Source organism: Carettochelys insculpta, chromosome 13 (genome assembly GCF_033958435.1).
Source record: "Carettochelys insculpta isolate YL-2023 chromosome 13, ASM3395843v1, whole genome shotgun sequence".
Lineage (NCBI taxonomy): Eukaryota > Metazoa > Chordata > Testudines > Carettochelyidae > Carettochelys > Carettochelys insculpta.
This window is the reverse complement of record NC_134149.1, coordinates 12,619,946-12,637,953: the sequence shown is the minus strand read 5'-3', so window position 1 is coordinate 12,637,953 and position 18,008 is coordinate 12,619,946. Positions and strand designations below refer to the sequence as shown.

At 42.9% G+C, this 18,008-nt stretch overlaps 1 protein-coding gene across 1 annotated transcript in view; it reads left to right on the top strand.

Annotated features, from left to right (window-relative positions):
• Positions 1-18,008, top strand: part of IL1RAPL2 (interleukin 1 receptor accessory protein like 2) — a 579,631-nt gene that overhangs the window by 526,343 nt on the left and 35,280 nt on the right. The window contains exon 7 of the mRNA XM_075007869.1: positions 17,756-17,885. Coding sequence (XP_074863970.1) covers positions 17,756-17,885 — 130 coding nt within the window. The remainder of the gene's footprint in view (positions 1-17,755; positions 17,886-18,008) is intronic.

Genomic DNA, 18,008 nt, shown 5'->3' with positions numbered 1-18,008 from the left:
CTTCATTCTGGACCTTTGGTTGTTTCAAATGTGAATGGTAGTGTCACTCAGACCTCTTGTCCCTGGTGAAAAGTTGGCTAGTGTGACAGCTGGAGCATGTGAATGGGACCTTACTACTCGTTGTACCTGCTACCTGACAGGAGATATTTCACAAAGCATTTTGGCAAAGGATGACTGAGGAATTTGTAGAATTCCTTATCCTTTTTGCAAATGACTGGGGAATGCATAAGACTGAAGTTGTTGCCTTTAACTGCAGAGGAATAAAAGGACTGGCCTGGTGTGGGTTGCTGAGACGGGGATGAGAAACTGCAGAAGTCTGAAACAGAAGGAAATAAGTAGTTCGTAAATAATTGGCATGACAAATGTCCATCTTTTCTCTAGCCATCAGATCAGTATCCAAGACACAGACTTCTGTAGTGTGTGATTAATAAAAGGAACTGCAAAGAGCATCTCAAATCTTCAGCCCATAACTGTATGTTATTCCCCAGGAAGAAAACATCCATGTGCACTGTTGTTACAATCATTGGATCATAGGGAGCTCATGTTAGAATTTAAGAGAGCAGGGGTTCTGTTTCAAAGATATTAATGACAGCTAGTTATAGTCTGGAATACTAACACCTCTTCTCCAATTCTCAGTTGCATATAAACATTTCCTTTAGACTGATGGAATAAAACATGATAACTTGTCTCCTAGCCCTGGCATAAACTTCCACTTCATTATCATTAATCATATTTGTTAAGCACCAACAACAAGATCAGGCCTGTTTAAGAGACAGACAGCAGGACAATTCTGGCTGCTGTGAGCTTGGGAAAGATGCAGTTTGTAAGTGAAGACATCACTGAGGAAGTGCTGAAAATGTGTCACTCAGTGACTCTGCTCATATATGGATAGCCAGATGCCAAGGGTTCTGAGTCCTTCCTGCTGACCAGGATTGGCCTTGTGATTCTATATACCCTGCTGCCACAACAGGTTCAAATGAAAACCACCCCTCTTGCTTTGTTGGAAGAATAGAAAGAGGTAGCAAACAAATCTGACCCAAACCCCAGAATTCCAGCTTTGCAGAAAAAGATTGAGGGCTTGGTGCCCATAAGAATGAAAATGACACTTTGTAAATTTTGGAGAGCAAGTGTGTTAACTTTCAGCCCTGTCTGATTCAGAGCAGGGACTTCAACTTGGGGTGATGTTTCCCAGGTGACCATCCTCACCACCATGCTGATGCCTATTCTTGGGTATCATCCACTTGCTCTCTCTTTCTTCTCCCAACCACATTTGCACTCTGGACTCAAGAAGCATTCCCAAGAAAAGTTTTGTCGAAAATGATCTGTTTCCATTCATTTTTTGTCTTTTTCTTTGTTATTTTTTTGTTTGTTTCCATTAGTGAACAAATTCCAACACAAGTTAAGTTGAAAATTCCCCATCAGTCTAGTTGCATGGCCTCCTCAGATCGTTGCAGAGCAGTAGTTCAGTTCCAAGGCAGATGTGACCTCTGAAGAATCCCAAATATTTAGAGCAGGGGTGGGGAGCCTTTTGCAGGTTGGCGGGGCTGTCCCTGACTATAGTCTGTGGGGTCTGTGCAAAAGGGAGGTTCAGGAGTGGGCTTTGAGTGGGAGATCTGGGCAGGAGGATGTTGTGGGGGACGTGGGTCTAGGTGAGAGGAAGGGTGCAGGAGAGTTTGGAGTGTGGGAGTTAGAGGGGATGGATTTTGGAGGGAGGGGGCAGGAGCTGGGGACAGGTGAGGAGTCTGGGTAGGAGGTGGGCACAGGAGAGGATGTAGGGTCTGAGTGGCAGGGGGTGGAGGTTTAGGGTATAGGGTCTGGGAGGAAGGAGTGGAGAGTTTGGGATGCGGGCTCTGGGAGGGAGGGGGCAGGGTTAAGATGTGGATGTGGGAGTACAGGAGCTGGGCAACAGGGACGCAGCTTATCTTTGCAGCATCCCTGGGCACACATTGCTCTGTGCCCCTTTGCTCCTGTTCCCAAGATCTGGCCAATCAGAGCAGCTGTAGAAAGCCTCTTGGCAGGCTGTGGAGGCTGCTTGTGCTCCCCTTTTCCCTTCCCCCAGCTGGCAGAACAGCAGCGACTGGTAGCGGACCTCAGAGCTGCTTCCTGCTCCCCAGTCCCTGGCTGCCAATAGCTCCCATGGTTTGGATCCAGACCAAAGTTCCTAGTTTAGGGTAACATTTTCTGAGGTCACTAAGGGTCAGATTTTTAAAGGTGTTTAAACATCTAAAGATGCAAATAGGTGCCTAGTGTGACTTTGAAAAGAAGGTAGGCCTCGAACACCTCTTAAAATCAGTGGGAGTTAAGCGTATAGGTGCTTCTGAAAATTCCACAAGGTGCTTGTTGCCTAAATATGTTTTAAAATCTATCCCAAAGTGACACAGGAGCCTGACTGAAAATTTCAGAGTCACATGGGCATCTGGAACCCTATGTTGCTATTTAGGCTCCTAAGTGACTGTCACTTCTGAATATAGGACACAGGATCCTTCCTAGATTGTTTAGATTTTTTTTTTAATTTTACCCCGAAAACATTTTGTTCTGATTGATACATTTCTGGAAGAATTCAGAATATCTGATCCCTTTTTGAAGCACCATTTCAACCTCTTCTGTGTTTCAGCTTCTCTCTTCTTGCAAGGGCCACTGTCAACCATCAGCCCACAAGCAGGGTATCCTGGGGATCATCATCATCATTCCCCGTGAATTAAAAATGGACATTCTTACCTAGAAGCTGTCTAATGTTGTTCTGCTGCTTCCTAGATATGCTGGGTACGCCAGTAAGTCTCATGCAAAATATCAATTATGGAAGAGCACAAATATCTACAAGCCACAAGTGGGAGGATTTCTCAGGCCATTTCAAAATCAGAATAGAATTGAACAAAAGCTTCAGAAGCAGCATTGTAAACTACAGAGGTGAAAGCAGGACAAGCATAAGAACTTTTACATGTTCTTTGCTGAATCCTTTCTTGCGCTTTTTCTTATTGTTTTTCTTATATTTTTATTATTCAGAGAAACAATCCAGATGTAAGTGAATATACAAGTTCACAAGTTAACTCATGTCATAAGCAGTAATTTCTTTTGCATTTCTATCAGCAGAGAGGCCAAACCACTGCTTATGTTCAATTCGTGAATCACAATCCAATTTTGGTGACCGTCTTGAGATTTATTTTCCGTATCAAACTTGGGGAGTATAAAAGTCCAGCACCTGAAAAAATGTTCTTAAAGGCTGTTTAAATTAATTTACCAAATCCAGAAGCTATCATTTTCTTTTACTCTAAAATGGCTTTGTGAAAGCAATCAGTGTTGCTACATAGAGCAGGTCTCTTCATTTATCAATTTAGTTTAAAAAAAGCTTTCAGCTTGTTAGTTCTTGGCGCATCCTTTCATTAGGCCAACATTAGTGACACTTGTAAGGATTTTCTGCTGGGGAGTAATCTGCTGGGTGCTGAAATGAATTTCAAACCAGGCATCAGTGGGGCTTCTCAAACAACAATGGGATGGCTCAAAGCAGCTCCAACTAAAGTTTTATCATTGGCTTTAATGATCACAGTTGGACCAATGATTTAGACTTTTGGCAATCCCACCTACCATCCTTTCTGTGTGGTCTTGCCAGGAAAAATAATCTCCTTTTAGTATAGATGGGACCAAATAATCCAGCTGGGGTTTTACTGAGGCCAAACTGTCGTCAGCTTCAGTAGGAGCGTTGTCCGAATATGAGTGTGCAAGATTTAACCCAGAGCTAAAATTCCACTCTGTAAAATAATCAGTTAAGTGAAAGGGGGGAAAAACAGCCTGTAGTCATTAGCATGCCATTATAAATCTTGTTATACCAAAGAAACATAATTCCTTTGATCACTTCACTCTTGGGAATGGTTCTAAAGAGAGAGAAGAAAGTTGTTAACGTGCCTCAGTTGCTAAATATATTTATGGCAGCTGCCGCTTCCTGGATCTGCAGAGTCTGTTGCGAAGACATTTGCAACGCTGTGTTAGATCAGATGGCACTAGAGCTAAGTGCCGCTGCCAGCCCTGCAGGGATGCTAACATTCTCTTACTTTTGGGTGAGTGCATGTGGCACAGTGGAGTGTGTGAGGATTTTACTCCCTTGGTTAGTTACATGTGTTTCCTACTGTCCTGTAGTAACCCCAGGTGTGCGCCTCGGTTTCCCTCAGCACAACATCAGTGCACAGTGGTGAAGGGAGTTTTGGTGCGATGATTTCTCACGCGTAGGCCACAGTCCTGCTCTTTGCAACTTAGGCAATCAGGTGACACCTTTCTTCCCTGGGAAACAGGACAAAGAAGACAGGAGGGGACTGGCTGGGTTGGATTGGAACTAGGCAGTTGAGTGGGGCAGTCTCATCTGGCTGGAGAGGGAAGAAGGAGGGCCAGGGCCCCCACTAAGGGACCCCGTCTGAACCCTTCTCCCCAAGATGGCTTGTACTGATGGCTTCTGATTTCTGTGCTGACAAGTCTGTTCTACGCTGTGTCCATGTCCACAAATAAAACCTTCTGTCCTCCCTGCTGAATCAGAGTCACATCTGACTGCGAATGGGGTGCAGGGCCTGGTGACTCCTCCACTCCATGACAGCGCAGCCATAGTGGAAAAGGTGCCGTGGGTTAACTGCAGTCCCAGTAGTAAGATCTTTGGAGAAGTGGAGGGAGAGGGGGCTTAACAGAGAAGCAAGAAGGAGAGGATCTCGACTGGGGCCAGCGAGATATAGCCCCTCAGTTGGATCCAGCCCACCTAACATTAGGATCAGGCCCATGGACTGCATCTGGCCTGCATATTATTTATATGCCATTGCTGGGGTAGTGGTAAAGAACCGGGAGCCGTGGGCTCTCTAAATAGCCACAGGAACCCTAGGTGGCAGCAAGGCAGCACAGTAGCATTGGAGGTCAGGAGCCCAAAGCCTTTTAAATCAGTGCTATTAAAGGGTTCCTGGCCCCACCACTACTGCACTGCCTGGTCACCACCTGGGTTTCCTGCAGCTGTTTAAAAAGACCTCAGCTCCGAATCCCTGCTGCTACCCCAGCAGCAGTCTATAAATAGCAGGCATGCCACACTCAGCCCATAGAATGGATCCACCCACAGCCCAAATCTTGCTCGCAGTTGCAATCAGTGGAAGATGCTGAAGTGATACGTGTGGCTCCTGAGAGCTTATCAAACTTTGTGGCTAGGCCCCGAAGCCAAAATTATTGTCCACCCCTGCAGGCTACCTGTTACCTAATTCTTGGGCACCTGGGCTACATCTACACGTGCCCCAAACTTCGAAATGGCTATGCAAATGGCCATTTCGAAGTTTACTAATGAAGCGCTGAAATGCATATTCAGTGCTTCATTAGCATGCGGGCGGCAGCCGCGCTTCGAAATTGACGAGCCTTGCCGCCGCGCGGCACGTCCAGACGGGGCTCCTTTTCGAAAGGATGCCGCCTACTTTGAAGACGCCGCCTACTTTGAGCTCATGGGAATAAGGGGACTTCGAAGTAGGCGGCGTCCTTTCGAAAAGGAGCCCCGTCTGGATGCGCCGCGTGGCGGCAAGGAGCATCAATTTCAAAGCGCGGCTGCCGCCCGCATGCTAATGAAGCGCTGAATATGCATTTCAGCGCTTCATTAGTAAACTTCGAAATGGCCATTTGCATGGCCATTTCGAAGTTTGGGGCATGTGTAGACACGGCCCTGGAGAGCAGTGGAGATGGAAGCAGCCAGAGCAGAGCACTATGGGGCATTGTGGGATACATACAGAACACCTCTGGAGGCTAATAAATTTGATTTTAAGACATGGCACTTAAACACTAACGTTCAGTCAGACTTTTACATTCAAATTTGATGCCACACCCAGCCAGTTTCAACGATGTTATGATATCGACATTAGTGCTCCCTAAATTGAGCTAATGGTATTTACAGTGAAGAAATTGATGTAATATGAAGCTTATTGCCATAAATTCAAATTTATCTCATAATGTAGACATAGAGAATCACTGTACCACAGGCAGCATTGGGGAGAGAGAAGAAGAAAAGGGGGAGGAAGAATGGAACTCAAAGGACAAAAATAAGGGAGATGGAAAACCTGAGGAGCTATAAAGCGTATGAGTCTAAAGAGAATTGGCAAGAGAATAAAAGTGGGGATATTTTGTGCACGGACGGCAATACTGCGAGAACCAGCCGGTGAGCGAGAGAACCTGAGAGAGAGGCAGGAGGATACTAGTCTTGGGAAGGAAACACAGCCTGGGGACAGGCAGAAGAGCAAGTGAGAAAATACTGACAGGGAGTAAAATGGCAGAGAGGCCAGCAGAGCAGGATGGAATAAAGAGAGCAGAAAATAATGTAGCAAAGAAAACAGGAGAGGGATCGGAAAGAGGAGGGAAGGAAGATACAGAAAAAAATACCCCATGATGGGCAGTGCAGTAACTTTTTATTATAATTGATTCATTTTTGCAGAGGAGGCTTCATTGACCATTCAAGAGTTCTGTGTCTTAAGGGAGCCTCTGAATGCCATATTAGAGTGCACAAACTGGCACTGATGTGCGCAAAATGTGCTTCTAGTTACCTACATGCTGCTCTGATCATCCGAATATCCTATTATGTGCTCCTGGGTAATCAATTATATCCTTCGTCTCCAATCTCCCCAGCTTCCTCTGCCTATTACACTAACAATCCAGAATCTGTATTCAGGGTTTCTCAGATGACTCTGGTATGAGTAGGTTGTGCCCATTTTTAAATCAGACTGATGATTATGCACCACATGGGACAATTCTGAAGAAGTGCTAAATACCTTCCATCCATATTCCCACTGGAATCAAAGAGAGCTGGAAGCGCTCAGCTCCTCTTGGGATTTGACCCGTGAAATGTCTGGTATGAAATATGGGAGAGGGGAGAGCATTTGCTGACCACAGCAAAGGTTCAGAAGTCCTTTCTTTGCACAGCATCATGCTGTTTGTTCAGTATGAATGAACATGCCTGGCTCAGCAGAGATTGCCTACCTAAAACTTTGATTAACTGATACCTTTTAAATGCAACCTTGTAAACTTAAAGAGCAAACAGACAACTTTGCTCTTTAACAAAACATTTGGCACAGTATGATTTTGGGTATTTTTTCAGAATTTCAGAGGAAGAGGGGTGGTGTTGGATTGCAAGACTGACCTCTAGTGTAAAACATCTGCTACGGTTCACTGTCATAGCAATCTCTGGATCTTACTCAGCAGCAATTCAGCCTCTGCGGTGCTGCTTGCATAGGCTGCTTGAGTTCCAGCAGCTCAGCACCTACAGAGCTAATTCTCCCAGCAGCCCGAAAGCTCTTACTCTTCATTTGGGCTGCAGTGAACTAGCGTGTTCCTGGATGCTGTAACTGCCGATGATAAGAGAATGGCTAAAAGAATGTCCTTGGAAGGAACTTGGAGAAAATTGACATTCTGTATGAAGTAGTTACTGGTTGAACCTCTCTAATCCAGAAGTCTCTCATACAGCAAACTCTGTAACCCAGGATGATTTTGGTTAGCCAAATGGCCACTTACTGAGTGTGGCCAAGTTACCCATGGGCCCATAAAGTTTGTTTACAGCCACCAGTCTTGGCTCTCAGTGCTCTGTGCTTCTATTTAGGTGTAATTTACCCCTAAATGTCTTCTAAGAGCCCAGTAAGCAGTGGAAGCATTGGTAATACTGCTAGAAAATACTGACTTCCTGTCATACAGCAAATTCTCTCATCCGGTTCTGAGGCTGATGGATGAGAGAGGTTCAACCTGTACCAGTGTCTGCACCAAGATTTTTTTCCATGAGGCAATGTCTGTGTTGCCCCAGTTATTTATGGTGTGGATAAATTGCAAGTAGAAGCTCTGTCTCCCACATTCCCTTGTCCAGTATTCCCTCCTGAAACAAAGGAACTAGGTTCTTTACTCTGCTTCACTGTTCTAGTCAGTTCAGCCCACTTTGCCAGATGAGTGTAAGACAATCTGCCCTTTGCGTAATTACAGACATTTTTAAAGCTCATTGTAGCAGTCCAAAGTTCTGATCAGTGACAAACTAGGGGCATGATGACCTGCGTTGCAAACCTCACACCTGGAGTCCTGTAGGCAGTCTGCTATTAGTGAGATGGGCTAAAATTGTCTTTAACAGATAACTAGAAGCAGGAGATGAAAGTAATGGATGCACAGTACTCAGTGGAATGTCTAGGAAATGTCTGCAGGTGAAAATCACATGTTGAACAAAGGAAGAAGTAGTGTTGTGTTACATGGCCTTGTAATAAAGTCATAAAGTCTGTGGCTACATTCTCACCATGTAGGGAGGAATGTAAAAAAGATAGAAAAGAGCTTATCAAAAATGACACGAGGATAAGAGGAAAGAACTTGAGCACTAAACATAAACGCATGAAAGAGTGAAGCTGGGGAATATGATGGCAGTTGATTAACAACTTTAAAATAAGCAAAAGGAGGCCATTACTAGATAGGCCAAGGAGCAACGGCCTAAAGCTAAGGATGGAGGATTTTAAAGTTGGGTCGAGGAGAAAATTAAATCCAGCTCTGTCCTGCTGGAGTTGGTAAAGGAGCTCTCACTACCAGGGCAGTTAGAGTGAAAATGAGATAGTAAGTGGTCCTGCAAACTGAAAGGGTCCAACTGGGTGACTACAGTGTTCCTGGCTGGCCATACAGTCTGTGGTTCTTTAATAATCGCAAGCAATGTGGTCTGTGATTGTACGTCATAACACCCAGATCATTCTTAGCTGATGCCTCTGGAATGTCCCAGGAAACTCTGGCAAGAAATTTGAAAGCATTTGAACAATGTATGCCTTCTCTCCCTCCCATTGTTGGCGGAGCACTCTGGAGGTCACAAAATGCTTTTGTCTAGCCAACGTCTGAGAAGACACGTGTAGAGTCCTTTGACAGCTGTTGGCCCAACTGTATCTTTTCCTAGAAACATAGCGCCTTTCTAGGGAGTAGGACACCTGAGCACCTGACACCTGTCAAGTGAACCACTTAAAATTTAGGCATTCATGAGGAAGGCCTGGAATAAAAGAGTGATTCTGCAAAATAAATGGGCTCAGAGAGGTAGGCGTGTTAGTCTGTATCTTCACAGAAAAAAGAAAAAACAAGCGGTCCTGTAGCACCTACTAAATAAAAGCATTAGTCTTTAAGGTGCTACAAGACTGTTTTTTGATTCTGCAAAGATACACACATCTTCCCTTTATCATGTGCACAGTAGCCATTCCTGACGCAAACAAGGAAAAAAACACCACTTACAGGCATTGGTCAGTAGTGTTAATGCCCGCAAGTGTCTGCAGATGCAAACGCAGAAAATGAACAATGCAGAACTAACTTGATACCACTTGTCAGAAGAAGAATTTTCCTGCAAAGGGGGTATCCTGCCCTGTAGTCTACAGGACACTCTTCAGCCTTCTGCTTGTAACTGGTTTGGCCCCTTCACCCAGTTGAAAGTGTGCTTCTACTTTCTGAGGGGGCAGAATGCCATGAAAACAGATGAGGATGTTCTCAGGCATGGCGGAGAACATGTGCATTAAAATGGTACAGGCAGAGTGAGATTCTCGTCCAAGCACACTGCTTCAGCAGTCATGAATCAAAGCTTCAAATCAAAGCCCAGATCAAAGAGAGATGCTCTCAGTGCAGCCAAGTACTGACCTGACTTTGAAAAGCTTTAACTCACTTTCAGGTATTGGCTGGAGTGTTTTCTGCTTTGGTGTATAAGGAGAAGTGTTTCCTGAGGAAGAGAGATTGAAGAGGGCCCTTGCAGAATACAGTGCAGGATACCTCCTTTGCAAAGTCTGTGCGGTCTAAGCAGTTCTAGAAAGGAAGCACCTGTAGATCTCACCAAAATTATCTCCCCCAATTGAGTTTCCTGCAACACAGTTGCAGGTGCAGAGACTAGATTCTGACCTTCCACAAATATTGTGCTGACTCAGACCCAAGAGTACAATTTTATCACTTCAGCTATCTTGGTGTATTTTGTTAATTGTTTGCCATGCAATTTTCAAAATCAGATTATTGCCAAAGAGAGAATATCTCCTGTCAAAGTATAATTTTTATAAATCAGCCTTATTTATTTAGAAAACAGTTCTCCAGGGACAATATCTGTGCCGGAAGAAAGCTGGCCTCATCAGAAGTCCTTACCTTTCAGAAAGTATATTGTATACAAACAGCAAGAGTGCCATCAACCTACATTTTCAAATAAGGGTGCCAGTATTTAGGGACCTAAATCCATCCATTGGCATCAAAGAAATATAACTTATTTTCCAGCAGCATTGAGCATCCTCTTCTCTATGCATCTCTGGGGTCTCTACCACCTCTTTACTCTAATTTTCCTTCTTGTATTGGTCTGAGGCAGGTTTACTTAGCTAGCTGGAGGAGACAGCACTCTATCACTTTAAATACATGTCCTAATGAGTGACACAAACTGTGCACCTTCGATCCAAGGATCTCAAAGGACTTTATTAGCAGTAATTAAGCCCTTGACCTCCTTATGAAATATGTGTTACCTCCATTTTAGAGGTGGATAAATTGAAACACAAAAGGATTGTGACTTGCTGGAGCTCATCCTGCAAATACAAGGGCCAGACCAAAAATAGGACCCAGCAGACTACAGTGACATAACCACCAGAACTATTTGGGGTGGGAAATCAGAATGGGTTAGTGAGATTTGAGACCAGAAGTTGTCATGATGTCATTATTACCTTTTATTCGTTGTACCTATCTCTATGCTGCCGTGGTGAAGGCACAGAACAAGTATAATCTTGTACCTATCTAAGATGTCTGTTTGGACCCAGTGGTTCCATCAAGGATGTTGTTTAAAGGAGAAGTTCTTTAGTTACATTCTTCTGCACTGGATGAAATGCTGGGCAGGTAAATATATTGTATTTGGCACCAAAGTGAAAAAAATTAACAGTATTATTCTGTGTTTGGGAAGCAACTTTGTTAAATGCAGGAGACTTCAGAAGGCTGGAGGCAGTAGTGATGAAAGTCCTTCGGATGATGGCATGTGTAAAATGGAATGCTAGTATGACATGAAGATTTTAAAAGGGGAGTAAGATGTGGACTCAGAGTACGGGACTGGCTATAATCAAAAAGATAATGATGGTGGGGACACTGCAGAAGACAAACAGAAGGTAGGATGCCGAAGAATATAGCACAACCAAGGTCAGTCTGACCTACAGCCTGATAACTAACTAGATGGTAGGACAACGCATGCAAGGACATGACCAGCCTGGGCTTAGTGAGGAGAATAAGCCATGTATGAAAATGAGTGGTGACATTGTACTGCTCCCAGTGTCTGTAGAGATGCTTTGGGATGTGGAGGAGCAGGTGAAGGAGATGTCACTTTATTGACAAACTCTCCGACAATTGTTCTGTGTTTTGATTGTTTGACACTGACAGCCTCTGGTTGCAGTATAAGGAAAAGCTGCAGTAACAATAGTTGAACTAGTTGTGAACAGTAATGGATATGGTGCATGTGGTGCAAAGAACATACCAGGATCGAAAGATCCCCATTTTCAAGCTTTTGAGTGTTTGAGCAAGGGATAACAATTATAAAGAAGCCTCCTTAATGTTCATGAGCTTTGGATCAGGCAATTTGGGAACAGACAATTGAGTCCTGTCCAGTGAAGGAAAAGATCACTGTAACATTATGCCTCACCCCTAAATCTGGTTACAATCTGAGCCACACCTGGAAAGATCAAGGTGATTGCCCTCTACAGAGCCGTAGAAGTCTGCAGTGAAGTGGGGATGCTCATGGGTTAGACACTGCTGGAAATGAGCTGGCTCTAGTGGAGACTACTCAAACTTCTCTAGGTAGGGAATGCCAAAGCAGAAATGGTGCCAGGCAGGAGGAAGAGAAGCCTTTGTTTTGTAGACATTTGGATGGATTGGAAAACTTTAGTATGAATGTTGTTTAATTTATTAAAGCAGAACCTATGGAAGGATGGGAGTAGACACAAGTGTTTGGGGGGTTAGTTTATTGAAAAGTCCAAGAGGTGAAAATTAGGCAAGCATGGTAGTAGGCCACGATTGGGCACATGAGAGAAGTCTGGCCTGGTTATAATCAATAAGGCAAGGTCTACACAGCAGCCCTATTTCTAAATGAGCTATTCCAAAATAGCTATTTTGAAATAAGACTGCTACACACAAAAATGTGTTTTGAAATAGCACTTAGCTATTTTGAAATACGTAGTCTGCACGCATAGCCGTTATTCTGAAACAGCGCCTATTTCAAAATAGGTGCTGTTAAGATGAAATAGCGCTTATTTAGAAATTGCTATTTTGAAATAAGGATTATCCCACAGCTTTAACAGTTATTTTGAAAGAGGTGCTATTGATTCTGCAATGAGCTTTACAGATTTTGAAATAATATGTCCGCTATTTTGAATGTTTTTCAAAATAGTGTGTGTGTAGGGTTCATGACAGCAAAGTTATTTTGAAAGAACAGCTGTTATCTCAAAGTAACTTGGCTGCATGGCTGTAGCCTAAGGCTATGGCTACACTGTGGTTTCTATTTTGGGGCTATTTCAAGACCTATTTCAAGTGCAGTATTTTGTGCCTGCTACCCCTCGTTGTGGAACAATAGTGGGAAGTTCAAAATAGGCTCTTATTTCAAACCTCAGGGCTGTGTGGCTGGTACCGAGTTTGAAATGTTACCTTGAAATAACTTAATGCAATTTGTATAATACAAATTGTGTAAGATATTTTGAGAGAGGGCTACAGTGTAGCCTTAACCTAACAGAAGTTAGCCAGGAAGAACTATGTAAGTGCTCATTCAGGTGCAAATAGCACCCAGAATAAAGTGGTAGAAAATAAGCCACCTGCCAGTAGAGAAAATGATATGTCAGTGAGCATCAGTTGGATCCTGTAATCTATATACAGCTTTTGTTTTCTTGTGCCAGTCTCCCAGGCACTCATTTAGCCATGATATTTCAGTTTTTAAAGAATTAGAGACTTTTTGCAGAGCTATTTTAAGCAGCATCTGTTTGAGGCTGGGAGGAAGTAAAACTCAGATGAAATGCAATACAGAATATGCCACTTACATTCACAATACGCCAGACCCACAGTAAGCACACTCAGAATCACACGGCCATATTCCACTGCAAACCCTTCCTCAGTCCTTAGCCAGCATTCATCGTGAAATCACTGGGGTTTTGCTTCAGGAAACGGGCTGCAGGATTTGCTGGGTTTAGTTGGAATTCTCTTTTATAAAAATAAAATTCAAAAGGGAATGTTAAAATGTACTGTAGAATCTATATTAACTGATTGTGTCATTATATTATTCATTTCATATCGCTGTTTGAAAATTTACAGTAAGATTTAGCTATCAAACATCATTCCAGTTGCCAGCAGTTGTGCCTTATCATCTGGCAGTTTACAACCAGCATGTCTGATTGAGAGAGTAGGGGAAGAAAGCAAAAGAAGAAACTTCTGCTTGGAAGCAGAGGCTTTAATGTAAGAAGGTGACCCTAGCTAAAAAAGGAGAATTAATAATGTCTAACAGTCTTTTCTACTCTTTCCTCTTTGTTACTTAAAACACTCGGTTCAATGTTGGCTTTGTCAGGAATCTCTCTAATTGTTCCCCAAGTTTTAACCAACATATTTAATTAAGAAAAGAGAAATATTATCAGATTTAAATGCAGTTCATTGGCAATTGAGACAATTGTAGAAGCCCACAAATTCTTTGAAATTTTTATTTTTAATTCAATGAGGCAAGAGAATACTAAATGAAAAGTAGATAAGAGAGTGTAACATGAATAACTATGCGGAAATATCTGGGCACTGAACATTGATCTAGATGAGTCACAAGGACTCTATATTATGTGTAGCTATATATTAATTATTTCTCCAGTTGTCCAAGAAGTTCAGGTCAGTAAGCAACCTGTATGATTGGCTGCTTCCGATCCAGATCCTGTTTGCTTGCCCGTGCAATGGATGGTACTTGATGCGCTTACCAATTGCATCCCCTGATTAAAGAGTTCTGCCAGCAATGGCAGGACATCTCTAAATGGGTACAGGTGGAACAAGGTCATTCTTTGCTTTTTGTCTATATGGTATTTGGTTGTCATTTCCAGAGAGCCAGTGAAACAGGCTTCGCTTGCAGCCAGTTTCATCTCAGCATGAGATGGAGGAATGGTGAGAGCTTGCCTTGTTTTTGAGATTTGTGTCTGGATATAAAGTGTTTTGTTTTTTTTTAAAGATGGCTTCTTTCAAACGGCTTCTTTTCTGGCCTAGGGGTGTATCTAGATTGCAGTTGGGAGGTGTGTTTACAGCACTGAGTAATACCAGCGGTGATGCCATAGCAGCAAGGACGGCAGCCACTTCAGTATGCAGGCAGGGTCCTGCATGGGTGGGGCTAGTCCATGCTGTTGCCGTGGCTACACTGCTACTGTTTTACACCTCCCAACTGCAGTGGAGCCAGACGCTAGTTCTGTAAGGCTCTCCTAGGCCATTAGGGACATCGGGATGATAAGACCTATAGAGACCAAGCACAGTAAAAGTGAAATTACTTCTGGTTGGTCTGAGGCTGTGTGAAATATACTGTACCAGGCCATTGCATAGTCTTTCGTCTACATGTGATGAATGGGGCGACTCTGTGTCTGGATGTTTGCAGAAGGTATTTCACCCCCCTTGTGTTTGTACCATTTTTGACAGTGCTTTGAAAAGACAAGTTGTTCCCTCAAATAAGGTCTGTTACATGTTCCTCTGACACATCTGCTACTGGCCACTGTAGGAGGCAGGATATTAAATTAGCTGGATCACTGGATTGATCTGCTACGATCAGTCTTATATTCCTAGCTGAACACAAATGACAGAGCTTCTTCCAACCAAACTTTTACATTAATGAGCCCAGTTAATTTTTCCGTTTTGTCAGCATAGCAAAGCTGTAAAAGACAACCATAACTAGCAAATTCAGACTGAATAAACCTGTCGCTATAAAGAATGCCAACCCCATGTACATACATTAGGTTTGTTTCACAAGCAGAAGTCCTAGACCTGCAGCTATTTCTTTAATCTTTCCTTCTTTGTTAAATGAATCACTTCAGGATATTTACTTTGTGCATATAGAAATCAGACGTCTCTTCAGAATATTTGTGTTTCTTTCATTTGTTTCTGTGATGATGTGCTGGCTGAGTGAACAAAACAACATCCTGTAAGAAACTCTTCCAGCAACACTTAACAGCCACCACTGTGTGCCAAGCGAAGAGCAAATACTGTCAGTTTTGATAGAACCCATCTAGCTGTTTCCTTTTTTCACATTGCTTTAATTGTCTTTTTCCATTAAAGTCAAACATGGATTGAACACCCACCTACCAGGAATCACAAAAATGTATTTACATTGACGTTCATCATAACTCCTGGGCAAACAGCACAATAAGAATGTACACAAGGCATTGGCCAGCTATAGAAATTGCAAAATTCAGATAGCCAGGAGACTAATACTCACTTGCATAAGGGAAGGACACCAGTCAGCACCTCCCAGAATTGGCTCCTAGGTAAGAAGGCAGATTAGCTCATGTACGTCGTAGAAGCATTTCCCATGACATCTTGCAGTGAGTGAAGCTAAGCAGTTCTACATTTAGGTACATATAGTTTGTTCATTTATCAGTCCTTTATGTCTCTTTGTTAGGCCATTGATCAGTACTGAAGGTGTGAGTGAATAAAAGTAGACATATAATTTGTACATCAAACTTTCAATATATGATCTATATAAATATCAGTATGTTCTGTAACTAACCAAAGAAAATAAACATACTAAGGCTTCAGCTACACTGCAGTGATCTGTCAACAGAAGTCACTGTAGGAAGAGATTTCCTGACAAAACTTCTGTTGACGGAGTGCAGCCAAATCAGGAGAATGCTCCGCTCTGTCGACAGAGTAGCTGGACTGCCTGGCTGCTCTCTTGACAAAGCAGGCACCCAGAAGCACAGCAGACAGGGCTGCCCATTGTTGTGTATGCCTCTGGGGGCATTTACATACCTGTTTTGTCTTTTGTCGACAGAAATCTGTTGATGAAGGCGTTATGCCTAGTAGTGGAGAGGCAAAAACCTGTCAGGGAAAGTGCTGGGTTTTGTCAATATGCAGTCGACAAAAGCCACTTTGTGTGTAAATGTGCAGTGTGTTTTGTCAACAAAAGTCTCTAGTGTAACCCTAGTCGTAGATAGAGTAATACAGACAATTTTCATGAAACCACATTTAGCATTCTTTCATGATACACATTCTGGTTTTCTTCTCAGTGCTTTCTAGAGAAAAGGTCCTTTCTCCGACAAGTTATGCACATTTTCTTTCCCTCACTCTACCCCAAGTTTTCAAAGTGGCCAGTGATTTTGGGAGCCCACAAGTTGAAACAAAGGGTCCTGATTTTGAGAGGCTCAGTAACTAGAATTTTGTGGAACTCCACCTCCTTCAAAGTTTCTCAGGTTGAACTCTAAAACTGAGGTGCCCATTCTCTTTCAGTGTAAAAATCATCAGCTACCACCATGCCTGGCCTATCAGACAGCTCTTTTAAATAAATTGCAGTCCACTTCCCACTTGCTAGTTTTGATCCAGTTCCAGTTCAAAGTTTTGTTACACTGACGTTAGCTCTAACTCCAGTTGTGCCAATTGTGGGGGAGACATCACCCGGTGGCTTGAGCCTTGGCCTGCTAAGCCCAGGATTGTGAGCTGAATCCTTGAGGGCCCATTTAGGGAGCCAGGGCAAATAGATTTAAATAAAAAATCTGTCAGGGATGGCAGTAGGTCCTGCTGTGACATCAGGGGACTGGACTCAATGACCTCTGAAGGTCCCTTCCAGCTCTATGAGATAGGTATACCTCCATATGTAAATCATCTTTCTTTGGAGTTAGTGACAAAAGAGGTTCTTCAACAACCTCCTCCAGCAGTGTGGTGGTGACATACGCATGCAGAAAATGATCCAACAGCTATTCAGGGAATGGGCAAGATTCCTCAAAAATCCACTGGTGGTGGCTGTTGCGGCTGCTTCAGCTACAACTAGAAAGCAAACAACAATCTGGCCTGGCAACCCAAACACTGAGTGATCCTTCTATCTTGAATGACTAAGTTATGTCTCAACAGAAAGTTATCTAGAAGCTGATATCTTGGAGAGAATCGAGCATCAGCAGAGTATCTGTGTGTTCTCTCATTTCTTTTAAGAAGACTTGGGAGAGTGGAAAAAGAGGTTTCTTTACTTTATTACCTGATCAGTAGTTTGAGTTTAATCATTTTCCACAAATCCAATTGATATGAACATTATCGGTATTATTGCTACCTTATGGTTATACACAACCTTTACTTGAGGAGTTTTAAATGCTTTATGAACAGCACATGACAATCTAATTAACATCCATGTGAAGCAGGAATTATTACACCCACTTTACAGAAAGGTAGACATTAGCACACAGATTTAGTGACCTTCTTACTGCTTCATGATACTGGCCAATTTTGGAATAGAAGCAGAACCTTGCAGGGTGAAAGTCCTCTTCTTTTAGCAACCAGCTCAACATTCTTTCCATCACTTCCCTTTCTAGCGATTGCCATCTCAGTGTCCACGTGATACTGCTCTCAGAACATTTAAATGATGGATAACCCATGAGTTTTATATTGCTACTATCCACTGCACATTTTAGTTCACAGGGTAATTTCCCCTCTTGCCTTATGGCTATTTTTCCCTTTAGTCTTTTACAATGAACCTTATTGAAAGCTTTTAGCAATAGAATTTTCACATTTATTTTCCTTCACTGACATCCATGCTTATTTGTCTAACCTTCCCTCTGTATGTTATCCTCAGGTAACCCACTAAGCATTGCCTGCAAAGCATTCTTTGGATTCAGCGGTGAATCAGGCCCAATGATCTACTGGATGAGAGGAGAAAAATTCATTGAAGAATTAGAAGGTCACATTAGAGAAGGGGAAATCAGGTACTGTTTGGAGTATTTATTTTACTGCTAAGAAAATGGTATGATTCAATGGAGGCTGCTTTAACGGGTTTTTCATTTGAACTGAAAATGATTTGCTTGTCTATAAAAGTGATGGATGGCTGC